Source organism: Apium graveolens, chromosome 11 (assembly GCF_009905375.1).
Source record: "Apium graveolens cultivar Ventura chromosome 11, ASM990537v1, whole genome shotgun sequence".
Taxonomy (NCBI): Eukaryota; Viridiplantae; Streptophyta; class Magnoliopsida; order Apiales; family Apiaceae; genus Apium; species Apium graveolens.
Genome location: NC_133657.1, coordinates 3,436,305 through 3,449,649, shown reverse-complemented (window position 1 = coordinate 3,449,649; position 13,345 = coordinate 3,436,305). Strand labels below are relative to the sequence as shown.

The 13,345-nt window shown below is 36.8% G+C and overlaps 2 protein-coding genes across 3 annotated transcripts; both read left to right on the top strand.

The window, feature by feature from the left end:
- Positions 1 to 782: 782 nt before the first annotated feature.
- On the top strand, positions 783 to 6,652 carry LOC141697158 (phosphoenolpyruvate carboxylase 2-like). 2 transcript variants are annotated; one of them, XM_074501406.1, is made up of 11 exons: positions 783 to 903; positions 1,064 to 1,244; positions 2,147 to 2,538; positions 2,658 to 2,742; positions 3,147 to 3,369; positions 3,660 to 3,763; positions 3,874 to 3,961; positions 4,178 to 4,332; positions 4,548 to 5,546; positions 5,637 to 6,023; positions 6,133 to 6,652. In XM_074501406.1, the coding sequence occupies exons 2-11, from the start codon at positions 1,077 to 1,079 to the stop codon at positions 6,424 to 6,426; spliced, it is 2,895 nt and encodes a 964-aa protein (XP_074357507.1). In that variant the 5' UTR covers positions 783 to 903; positions 1,064 to 1,076; the 3' UTR covers positions 6,427 to 6,652. The 2 variants fall into 2 exon arrangements, with proteins under 2 accessions (XP_074357507.1, XP_074357508.1); XM_074501407.1 differs by having other exon boundaries at positions 883 to 903; positions 1,048 to 1,244.
- A 1,405-nt stretch (positions 6,653 to 8,057) lies between these two features.
- LOC141696922 (14-3-3-like protein C) lies at positions 8,058 to 11,403 on the top strand. Its single transcript, XM_074501076.1, has 7 exons — positions 8,058 to 8,329; positions 8,891 to 9,197; positions 9,283 to 9,370; positions 10,002 to 10,111; positions 10,211 to 10,359; positions 10,948 to 11,000; positions 11,169 to 11,403. The coding sequence occupies exons 1-7, from the start codon at positions 8,257 to 8,259 to the stop codon at positions 11,169 to 11,171; spliced, it is 783 nt and encodes a 260-aa protein (XP_074357177.1). The 5' UTR covers positions 8,058 to 8,256; the 3' UTR covers positions 11,172 to 11,403.
- Positions 11,404 to 13,345: the final 1,942 nt, after the last annotated feature.

The following is a 13,345-nucleotide window of genomic DNA, read 5'->3' as shown; positions in this document are numbered from 1 at the left end:
CAAAATATTGAGGATCATTCGTAGCATTGGATTATAAAATAATAAAACATAAAGTGTTTTTAATTTGTCTGCATAATTTCTTTGTTTAATGTGGTGGTGACATTAAAGTACTAAGGCGCCGTTTCTATAATTAATCTTACTACATACTCTCCTATTTTCATTCTCTCTGTCCCAATTTATACGAGCCATTTTACTTTTTGATACATCAAAAAAATAAATTTTTCATATAAAATTATTACAATCACAAATTTATATAATACACTTATTTTAACATTTACTATCTCATTTTTGTAATTCATATTAAAATCAAGTATTAATTTCTTAAAAACCTAAAGGGACTATTAACATGGACCTTCCCCAGTTCAACACTCAAACACACCAGATCTACAAAATTCAACTTTTATAGTTATGTTTCAATTTTAATTTTAAAATACTATAAATGTATTCCACCTGGGAGTGAAAGCTAACATTAGCTACTAATGTATTTTTTTTAAAAAAATGTTAGATATATAAAATCAGTTTTCAAAATAGTTAAAAATGTCATTTATCAAATATTTATCGATTAAATATATATGGATATCTGCATTCACAGCGCGTGTCAGATTTTATTGATTAAAAATAAATGAACGTGTCAGATATTTATTGATTAAATATAAATGAACCACTGCATTTATCACCAATTAAAATATTTTATATTATCACATTACTCATGTGATTTTGTAACATTTTTTGTAATTATTTTCGTGACGGCAGCATTACTCTTTTCTTTTATTTCCTTCTATATAAAGCTAACCGGTGGGCAGCTTTGGATCAACTTCAACTCTCCTCATTATCCTTTTGACATCACACTTTATACATACATTTATACATTTTCTTCCTCAACTCTTTGACCCTGAGACACAGGTTAGTTGATTATCTAGACTATACATGCATGTTTGTGATTAGAGTCTCATGGGACCTTAGTGTTATATATGGATCATTGTCATTTTGTACTTGTTATTCTGTGTTTGTTTAGATACATGCAGATATATGATTAATGTTAAAAAGTGAGTTTGAGTTTCAGGTTTAAGTGAAGAATGAGTACTAGGAATGTAGAGAAGCTAGCATCCATAGATGCTCAGTTAAGGCTACTTGTTCCTTCCAAAGTTTCTGAAGATGACAAGCTTGTTGAATATGATGCTCTTTTATTGGATCGTTTTCTTGATATTCTTCAGGATTTACATGGCGAGGATCTCAAGGAAACGGTACCTTCCCCTTTTTTTCGATTTTCATATGTTTGTCTTCATTTTAGTAATAGATATCGTAGTAGCTACTGATTAAGGTCAACCTAGCTATCAGTCCGGGCAGAACTAGATGACCAGAGTGAGCCCGCCTACGCTTAATTCAATTCGGGCGGCTCACGAGCTCACCGCTCCGACTCGTTTAAATGGGCTTGACTCGGCTCGTACAGTTCGGTTACAGCTCTACTCGACTCGTAAACGAGCCGAGTTCGAGTAGAGATTTAGACTCGATTAAGTGTACAATTAAACGAGCTGGCTTGTGTGATTCGTTAAAATCGGTTCGTTTAGCTAAACGAGCTGGCTCGGCTCGACTCGACTCGGGAAATTAAATGAGCCGAGTTTGAGCAGAGGTTTATGCTCGATTAATCTTGGCTCGAATTACCCTTGGCCCGAATTATAGCCCTAGCCTCGACCAACTGTCCAAAATCATAAAAATTTTAATGTAAAATTTTGAAATAATTTGGATCCGTCCCCCTTTTATGATTATATCGTGGTTCCACCCCTGGTCGTATGTGACCGGTAATTTGCACCACTGTAACTAGTGATTAGTAGCTGGTTTAGAGTTTGTTGGCTGAAATGAAATGATTATATAGAACATGATCTAACATACAGTTTTACATATACTGATGTGTAAAGTATTAATTATGAAAAAAATGAATGTATTTGGTTTTATGAAGATTAAATATGTATATTTTTTTATGTAAAAATGGCATCTTATTCTAATTTGATGGATTGAGTACTTGTTCATACTAAATTTCAAGTATGCCAATGTTTGATTTTACATTAGAGTAAGTAATAGAAAATTTCCTTGATGGTAGTTTCTATATTGTAGCTAATGTAACTGCTTTGGTGTTTGATCTGTAAAGGTCCAAGAATGCTATGAGCTTTCTGCTGAGTATGAAGGAAAACGTGATCCGAAGAAGCTGGAGGAGTTGGGAAAGGTGTTAACAAGTTTGGATCCAGGGGACTCAATTGTGATTGCAAAAGCCTTCTCTCACATGCTTAATTTGGCAAACCTAGCTGAGGAGGTCCAAATTGCTAACCGTAGAAGGATCAAGTTGAAGAAGGGTGATTTTGCTGATGAGAACTCGGCAACAACTGAATCTGACATTGAAGAAACTCTAAAGAGACTTGTTGGACAATTGAACAAGACTCCTGAAGAGGTTTTCGATTCTCTTAAGAATCAAACCATTGATCTGGTATTTACTGCACATCCTACTCAGTCTGTCCGAAGATCTTTGCTACAGAAACATGGAAGGTGTGTTTCCTCGTGCTAATGTCATTGTTGATTCGTAGTTCATTCCAAGATTATGTTGTTCGTGGTTAATGATTTTATTACTAACAGTTGTTTTCTTTTTAATTCTCCTATCCTTACAGGATAAGGGACTGTTTAGCCCAGTTGTACACCAAAGATGTAACTCCTGATGACAAACAGGAGCTTGATGAAGCTTTACAGAGAGAAGTAAGCAACTCTATTCAGCCATTTAGTTTTTTCTTTCATCTCCGTTCTCTAGCAATCTTGAAGAGAAACGACATCTTTAGTATTACAATAGCAATTGTTGTGTCCTGCTATTTGTATACTCGCTTCTGTATCGTCTGCATAGTAGGTTGATGGAGGGTTATCCTTGCCAATCATTCTAAACTGATCAGACCACGCAGTACTTCATTTATCTATATAGACTTGTCTAAGGCTATTATGCAAACTGCATACAAACGTCTGCAAAATAGGTGGCCTTATTTGATTTGCGTCTAGCATTTTTGGCCACACTTTGTTTAGATTCATGTAGATTGCAAGTTTAATATTAAAAATAGGTGCTTTGTCTGTATTGCTTCTTATTCATGTTCTTTCCTTGTATACATGTACAGATTCAAGCTGCTTTCCGTACAGATGAGATCCGTAGGACACCTCCAACGCCACAAGATGAAATGAGAGCTGGAATGAGCTACTTTCATGAGACAATCTGGAAGGGTGTCCCCAAATTTCTACGGCGTGTTGACACAGCTTTGAAAAACATAGGGATAAATGAACGTGTTCCGTATAATGCTCCTCTTATCCAGTTTTCTTCTTGGATGGGTGGAGACCGTGATGGTATCGATCCATTTCATATAGAATGTCACATATGTTTGTTCTTGTTGTTAAAAAATTAAAAATCGTGCGCATAAGTTCTGATTTAAAAAAAAAATTGAACACAATTTTATCTTGCAACCTAATCTCAAATTCATTTCAAAATTAAAGAAAGAGTGTTAAGAAAATCATCTATCAGTATTGATCATTTTAATGGATGGCTACAGAATGGTTTATTCAACCTAAAGTCTTACGAATGGAACTAGAACAATATATGTTGATCTGCTCCCCTTTATATCTGAAATGAATTCCAGGTAACCCAAGGGTCACTCCTGAAGTAACCAGGGATGTTTGCTTATTGGCACGAATGATGGCTGCCAACTTGTACTTTTCACAGATAGAGGATCTAATGTTTGAGGTAAATAACAAATAACAATGTAGATGAATATATTTTCCGAGTGTCTAAACTGCAAGACAAACTATACCTAATTTTTAAGCTTAATTCTAATTCTTGATGTTCTCTTTCAGATGTCTATGTGGCGATGTAGTGATGAGCTTCGTATTCGGGCAGAGGAACTCCACAGATCTTCCAAGAGAGATGCAAAGCACTACATAGGTAATTGTTGTATCAGTTTCAAGAATCTTATGCCTTCTAAACATATTAGAAAGTGGAAACAAACTTAGTCACTACTTGGTACTGGTTTTGCATTTGATTCATCAGAAAAAAAAAAAGATCTTTGAATTCTGAATTAAACTAGAGAATCTTTTCCCTGTTTATTTCTTTCTGTTGACAAAGTCATTATTAATCATTACAAGTTTGTTCCTGTTTCAGAGTTTTGGAAACAGGTTCCTGCAAGTGAACCTTACCGAGTTATTCTTGGCGACGTTAGGGATAAGTTGTATCATACTCGTGAGCATTCACGTCATTTATTATCACATGGAACATCAGATATTGCAGAAGAAGCAACATACACCGATGTTGAGCAGGTATCTCCCATAATAGTACTAATGTTTGACTAAATTTCTTAAGCTTAATTATAATAAACGTTATCTCTATATTCTTTGATTATTCTCTTTTGCAATTGTGCCCACATTTTATTTGTTTCATTGTACGTGATCATTCAGATTACTGCCTAAGCTTATTTATGCAGAACTATAGAACATTCACTATAATCTCTTGATGTTATTTTTATTGTGTGTAGTTCTTGGAACCCCTTGAATTGTGCTACAGATCTCTGTGTGCCTGTGGCGACCGGACAATTGCTGATGGAAGCCTTCTTGATTTTTTAAGGCAAGTATCCACCTTTGGACTATCACTAGTGAGGCTTGACATCAGGCAAGAATCAGATAGGCACACAGATGTCCTTGATGCCATTACCAATCACTTGGGAATTGGTTCCTATCGAGAATGGTCTGAAGAACGTCGACAAGAATGGCTTTTAGCTGAACTCACTGGAAAGCGCCCTCTGTTTGGTGATGATCTTCCAAAAACTGATGAAATTGCTGATGTTTTGGATACATTACATGTTATAGCAGAGCTCCCCTCAGACTGCTTTGGAGCTTACATAATCTCAATGGCCACATCGCCATCTGATGTACTTGCTGTGGAGCTTCTACAACGCGAGTGCCATGTAAAACAATCACTGAGAGTTGTTCCTCTCTTTGAGAAACTTGCTGATCTAGAGGCTGCTCCTGCTGCTATGGCTCGACTTTTCTCAATTGATTGGTACAAGAATAGGATAAATGGAAAGCAAGAAGTCATGATCGGGTACTCAGATTCTGGAAAAGATGCTGGGAGATTTTCAGCAGCATGGCAGCTATATAAGGCACAAGAGGATCTTATTAAGGTAGCAAAAGAGTTTGGCGTGAAGCTAACTATGTTCCATGGTCGAGGGGGAACAGTTGGGAGAGGAGGTGGCCCTACCCATCTTGCTATTCTGTCTCAACCTCCTGAAACAATTCGTGGATCACTGCGGGTTACAGTTCAAGGTGAGGTCATTGAACGATCATTTGGGGAGGAGCACTTGTGTTTTAGGACACTTCAGCGTTTTACTGCTGCTACTCTTGAGCATGGGATGAATCCACCAATATCGCCAAAACCTGAATGGCGTGCACTTATGGACGAAATGGCTGTTGTTGCTACTGAGGAGTACCGTAAAGTTGTTTTCCAAGAACCACGATTTGTAGAGTATTTCCGCCTTGTAAGAATTAAATTATCTCTCTTCTCAATTGAGTCTCTCCTCATCTTATGTAGTTTATGTAAACAATCAACTCTTTGTTCATGACTGTAGGCCACCCCTGAACTGGAGTATGGCCGCATGAATATTGGTAGTCGTCCATCAAAAAGAAAGCCAAGTGGTGGTATTGAATCACTCCGAGCTATTCCCTGGATATTTGCCTGGACACAGACCAGGTTTCATCTTCCAGTTTGGCTTGGCTTTGGAGGAGCATTCAAATATATTATCGAGAAAGATATCAAAAAATTCCGTATGTTGCAGGAAATGTACAACCAATGGCCTTTCTTTCGGGTCACTATTGATTTGGTTGAAATGGTTTTTGCCAAGGGAGACCCTGGCATTGCTGCATTGAATGACAAACTCCTTGTTTCAGAAGATTTATGGTCATTTGGGGAGCAACTAAGGTCTAACTACGAGGAAACAAAGAGTTTTCTACTAAAGGTACATAACATGAAACATATGTTCTACATTGCTCAGGATTTATCTCAACTATAATTCCTTATGCTAAATCATCTATTTCCTCCACACTGATTACAAATTCACTTTGCAGATTGCTGGCCATAGGGAAATTCTCGAAGGAGACCCAACCTTGAAGCAACGTTTAAAGTTGCGTCATTCCTACATTACCACCCTAAATGTTTGTCAGGCTTACACCCTAAAACGGATTCGTGATCCCGGCTATAATGTAACACTTAGGCCTCATATCAGCAAGGACTGCATGGAAAACAAAACAGTTTCAGAACTGGTAGACCTGAACCCGACAAGCGAGTATGCCCCTGGTTTGGAGGACACACTCATCTTGACCATGAAGGGTATTGCTGCTGGCATGCAGAATACTGGTTAGACTTGTTGTTTTGTAATGCTTGGTTCTCATTATGATAAGAGCATAGAGTTCATCTTAGCATATGTTTAATTTTAAGCTTTGCATCCTAAAGGAGTGGTCTCAATTCAAGGTTTTTTTCTGTTGTAAGATCACTATGTTGTGCTTGGACCTTCATGGAACCAGAAAACCAAACCTGGGGCACTAATAGTGACTGTTGTTACTTTATAAAATTTGTTTATTAAAAGCATGGTTAGATTTGGAAAATCGGAACTATTCAGTAGAGGTACTGATTTACGATAAATCGGACGATTTTTAAAAATCCGATAATTTATCGACGATTAATCAGAAATTAATCAAAGCATACAAATATTTTTGAACGATTTTTAAGAAATCTGCCGATTTCTATAACCATGATTAAAAGCAGTTTGGCCATTATCATCTTTGCATAACAGAGAAATATTTAGTGAGAGGAAGGAAAAGTATGTAGTTATGCAATCAACTTTGAACGGCCAAAGATATTTTTTGTTCTACAATTTGATGTTCAGTAAAATCAGTACAGTTGTAGTACTCCATCATAATTTTTTGACAGATAAAAAGGTTCCAACCAGACATTTATTACAAATCCAAACAAAAAACAAGTTGTTACTGAGAAAAGAAAAACAAATTAATTTCAAACATTCATAAGACGAATTTAAATATTTTTTTTTTATTTATAATAATCTATCTTTCATAACAAAAATTAGGATAATATAAATTATACTGTATGTACACTTGTAAACTAATTATCGAGTTTAAATATTAAATATTTTAAAAGCACACTTCTAAATAAATTAATTGATCATTTTTACGAGAATAAATATATTTACTTGTTTGTTTGAAGGATATTGTATTTTATTATAAAATAAAGAACCAAAATTGACATTGTTCAAATTATAGGATAGAGAATTTGAAAAATGTTATCGACGAGGCCAAGAAATCAGTAATAGTTCTCACTCCAAAAGTGACCGGGTTTTTTGGCCTAAATCTCCGCATAAATTTGGACCGAGACAACTCTCTATTCCAACAGTTTGATCTAAATTTTGGTCCAAATTTACATATTAATATTTTATTATTTCAATTATTAATATATTGTTATTTTAATGTGTTGATAGTAATTCACATACCTATTAATTCAATTGGACGCGGAATGAAAAGATCAATATTAATTCCAAACTTAATAAATTTATTAAACTATAAAAACATTACGCTTAAACAAGAAAAATGAAAAAAAAAATATGTTTAATATACTTTTATTAAATAACTATTATATATATAAGTGAAAATTAAAAAAATAAAATTTAAAACTATTTAATATATATAATAACATTCAATCAACAAACTAACTAATATATAAAACATAAAAAGATAATATTTTATTATTAAAAAGATTAGTCAACACTACTGGTATAAGAACCGAAATAGGTCCAAATTTAGGCTTACGTGCGGTTTGAAATTTAAAAGAGAAAAGTTTGTAATTTGTATCCGACGACCTCCACCGATTTGAATCAAAGTGATTAGAGCACATGTGCCTGTACCGCAATAAATAAGCCTAGTCCCGTTCAGACCATAAGCAAACAAGTGACCTCCAAGTTGCTTAACAGACAGCTCTTACGTGTCTAAACACCACTGGACATTTCCCTTGTCTGGACGGCTTACTTGTGGTCCCCACTCTCCCGTCCGTGACCGGTACCGGTAAATCTAAGTGCCCAACCACATCTCTTTACCCTCTATTTATATGTACGCTAACTCAGATGCCTCTCTCTCTCTCATCTTCTTCTGAGATTAATCTGACAGCAGGTAGCAGTAACAGCCATGGCTTCCTCCACTGACCGTGAGACTTTCGTCTACATCGCTAAGCTTGCTGAACAAGCTGAACGTTATGATGGTTACCTCTCTCTCTCTCTCTCTCTCTCTCTCTCTCTCTCTCTCTCTCTTTCTCCCCCTCTCTCTCTCTCCCTCCCTCCCTCTCTCTCTCTCCCCCTCTCCCCCCCTCTCTCTCCCCCCCTCTCCCTCTCTCCCCCCCTCTCTCTCTCTCTAGATCTGTATGCTTCAACTTTCAACTGCCTTTATTTTCATTTTTTATCTACTTAATGGATCCTTACATATGCACATGCTTAAATCTTTGTAACTTAAAGCAGAAACTGATATCATGTATGATCCAACGGTTTTGGTTGTTTGTACTATTATGACCGGTGATTTGTACCACTGTGATATAGACTAGTTTAATCTATATTTATTATTTTCTACTATTGAGATTCTTTTTTGAATATTTACACAAGTTAAAATGTAAGATATATTTATATGTGCGGATTTGAATTTGATCTGTATAACTGTATTCGATATTACATTTTGTTATTATAGTGTTTGGATCGTAAAGTTGCAAGTAAGAAGAGCTTTTAATAACTTAATAAACTGAGATTTTGTGTGAATCTGTTATGTTGTGTAGAAATGGTAGATGCAATGAAGAATTTAGCCAAGTTAGATGTGGAATTGACTATTGAGGAGAGGAATTTGTTGTCAGTGGGGTACAAGAATGTGGTAGGATCACGTAGAGCATCGTGGAGGATATTGTCGTCAATTGAGCAGAAGGAAGAGTCTAAAGGGAATGATGTCAATGTGAAACGGATCAATTCATACAGGCAGAAAGTGGAGCAAGAGCTTTCCAGCATTTGTGGTGATATCATGACTGTCATAGATGAACATCTCATTCCTTCCTGCTCTGCTGGAGAGTCCACTGTTTTCTACTATAAAATGTTGGTGAAGTGATGACTAGTGTAGAATTAATTTCACGTTTTTTGTATTTGTTTTTGAAGTTGTTTCATTTTCCACTGGGTGCAGGAAGGGGGATTACTATAGGTACCTTGCGGAATTTAAAGTTGGTAACGATAGGAAAGAGGCTGCCGACCAGTCCCTCAAGGCCTATCAGGTATATTAAATGTTGGGTAAACTATCTATTAAATGTGTCTTGTTATCGCTCTGGTGCCTTGGCCATTTATACTGGTGTCTATAATGCTGCACCATCAAATATCGGTGTGTGAGGTTTTCTTTTTCTCGTTTTAAATTTCATCAAAATGTTTAATGTCTTCCTTGAATTATGTTTTTAATAATTATTCATCACATACCCTATCTTATCTACGACGCATATTGCCCTCTATCTCATACTTGTGTATTTCATCTTTCTCCTGTGTCATGGATAATAATGAACCTTTTGGGCGGGGTGATGGTTAATTTGGGATTATCTATCTTCTGTTAAAAAAATTGTAACTTTAAATCGTTAATTTTTTCTTTATAAGCTTCACCCTTCTTATTCCCGGGTCTGATTTACGGCATAGGCTTTGTGCTTTAGATTATGTTGGAACCATTCTCTGTAATTATGCCAGATTATTCTCTAAGTATAAGATCAAGCTATAAAGTTTTGTTGAATAGGATTTTCCAATCATAAACATTCTTGTCTATTTCCATTGTGAGGATTTGAAAGATTTTGTTCCTACTCCAGTTACCACCGAAGTCTGAAGCTTTATTAATTTTTTTTTATCTATTTGCTTATATGGTTGTAGTTGGCTTCCACTAGTGCTGAAACCGATCTATCTTCCACTCATCCCATCCGATTGGGTTTGGCTCTGAACTTTTCCGTGTTCTATTACGAGATCATGAATTCTCCTGAAAGGTATCACCGTACTCTGAGCTTAATTTATTGTTGTGTGTGACTTGATATTAAAAATATTGCATTCTCCCTCACAAGCTGACCCTTCTCTTTGTATCTCAGGGCTTGCCACCTTGCAAAACAAGCTTTTGACGAAGCTATTTCTGAGTTGGATACCCTCAGTGAGGAATCTTACAAAGATAGCACTTTGATTATGCAGCTTTTGAGGGACAATCTCACATTATGGACTTCTGACATGCCTGATGATGGAGGTACCCTTTAATTCATATAGATGTGTTTTTGTGTGTGTGCACGTCATTAGTCATTATTCGCAAACAGGATTAGTGTTCTCCGATCATAAGGCTACTTTTCTGTTCATCAAAACATACTATCTTTGCCTTCTAAATTCTGTTAATCATATTGAGACTCATCCTTACTCCCTAAATACTCATCCTACTTAAATTTGAAGGTTGTCATGCGTTTACAACTAAAAATTCTGTATGATGATATCCAAGAGTAGCATTAGATTCATTGTCATCCAATTACAACAATCCCGTATTCAAATTTCTTTTCATTTCCCTAAACAATTTGATTGCCCTTTAACATCTCTTACCAACCTGCCTTGTTAACCTACTATATCCTAGCCCATCAGCAATTATGTTGGTTAACTGAAACCATAGCTTCTACTGTTTAAAAGTTTTATTGAGCACTAAGATCTTTTAGGAGCCTGCTCACTTTTCTTGGAATTTTCTTGTACCTATTTGTTGCCTCACCAATCTGTACGTGTTGTTTAGATAATGTAATAGTTTATCCTCCTTTTGGACATCTTTGGGTAATCCTGTTTACCTCTAATTCTGCAGAAGACCAAAAGATGGAGATCATTGGCAACACCGGTGACGCTGAAGACTCAAAGGTATGTCATTGTTGTATATACATTTTTAAGCCTTTATTTCTGATGAGGCCTCTACAGACTTGAACAGCCACACTTTTTAAAATATCAAGGATTGGTTTTGTTTTACACATGCGTTGGTAGCATTTGTCAGGCCACTGAACCGCTGCCTTTTTATCTTTCCGTATGCAGTAACTGGACATTGAAGTTTGCATTCTTCAATAAATTGGACCGGGAACAAATTGTGTTATCGTTAAGCAATTGGGATCCTTTCCAAAATTGTTGTTGTTTAACTGTGTTATTGTTCTTACTCTGTAATGTAAATCTATGGAGAAATCGGCAGTTTTCTGAACCCTCCAAGCTTTCACTACCATGCAATGTAAAACTTGAGATTCGTAGATGTAGAAATTTGTCTTTTCTACTGTTATTCCTCGTTTAATTCTAGTGCAAGATGTGTAGAGTTATCTTGATTCAGCTGTTTTTGAGAATAAAATAAACCAAATAAAGGCCACCAAAAATAAAGAGGATATCTTGACCTTTTTTGTCCAACGTTGACTTGGGAAAAGCTTGCAAGGGAGTAGAAACCGGCTAACAAAATTTATAGAGCTATAGTAAAATATGCAAAATTAGTTGGCTGACCTCCTCCACATGTCATGATCACGATCTATACAAAGCTATTGATAGTGTCAAAAAGACTTCTCCTGACCTTTTTGCCGCCGACTGTACTTCCTCGGTTACTTCCAATTGTTATTGTTATGCCCGGATTTCTTCGGGTTGCAAGAACATGACCTGAAAATAAAGATAATGAGGGATTGTCCCCCTATTCACCTCTGGGGTGAGAATCAGTAATCTGGATGTAAAGTGGATTTAAGAATACAAGAAAATAGAAAGAGTTGAGAGAGTATATGTGTGGAATTGTCTTTTTCTTACGTTCCCTGGGGGTATTTATACCCAAACTCGTATTAAATGTTCGTTCGTTATGCGTAAAGCACGAATGTTGGAGGCGAGATATGGGAGCCGTTTTGATCTTTTGTTGAACGGTTTTGTTGAAGTGGGCCTTCGATCCATAAGCGTATTGGGCCAACGGCCTAATAGTTTAGTCATTCGGTGGGCCTTCGCTCATTGGACTCATATCCAACATATCCCTGTCTTTCGTTCGGGCCTTCGGTCAGTTGATGGACATCAATCTTGGCCCATCTCGGGGTGAAGAAACCCTAGGGCGATCCTTTGGCTTTGTCTTGGTTCGTTCGTCCACATGGCAGCATTGTGCGTGCACTAATGAGGACAACTGTCCATCACGTCGTTTCATGGCACCATCTCAGCCGTTGAATTTCAACCGTTTCCATCTGGGCCGTCGATTTTAAAACTCCCGGGAGTGGTTTTTCTGGCACCCAAACGTTTGGGTTTTTTAGGCGTCTATATATATACACTTCACTGTTACCTTTTATTTTTTCTATCTCTATTTTGCAACCCAACACAAATAACAACAAAAGCTCTCCAGTTTCTTCAAGACGGGTAGTGTCAACTCGATTTTCCCAGGTCATCCCATTCCAGTAGAGCAGCATCTTCAAATCAGTAAGTATTTTTCATGCTCGTTTATACTTACTCGAAGTATTTCTCTTTGCATGCATGTTTTTCTTTTTGCTTTTGCTTTTGGGATGTATTCTGGGTTTTTTCTTTTGATTTGTGTATTTGTGTACGGGGTGTTTTTTTCTGGGTAGAGGGTAGGTAGTTTTCTTGGTTGCTTTTCCCTCTTTTTGGGGCACCAACTGGGTTTAAAGATGGCATGCGATGTGTTCTTGGGCAACATTCTCTTCAGTGGGTTTTTGGCTGTAGAACATTCTTCGGGAGCCGACCCAGAGTGTTCGATTTTTCTTTTTCTTTTGCCTTTTGAGTTTAAAGATGACATGCGAAGAGTTCTGTGAGCAAGAACTTTCTTCGAGAGACCTTGTCTGTAGAACATTCTTCGGGAGCCGACTCTAGGCACTTTTCTTTGAGAGTTGTTCGTTCGGTCTCAGGACATGTACTCGATTTCTTCTTGTCCTTTTAGTTTTTTCTTTATCGCTTATCCGAGTACATGGACTAACTTGTCTTTTTATTTTATTACACACATATACACACACCACATATATTTTAAGTAATTCATATTCAACCCTTCTTCTCCAAAGCCATATCTCATTCTCACGCCAGAGGTACCGCGGGGACGCCACCCCCCTCCGGTTCTCTTTTGCAGGAACCATACTCTCAGCTAAACCTCACACAAACAAACTCTTGCAGAAATGGATTCAGAGTCCGGGTAGGAGAAGGAGAAGAGCCCGGGAAAAGATTGAAGTTATCATTGGCGCTAGAATGAGGGGTTGAACCTCCGT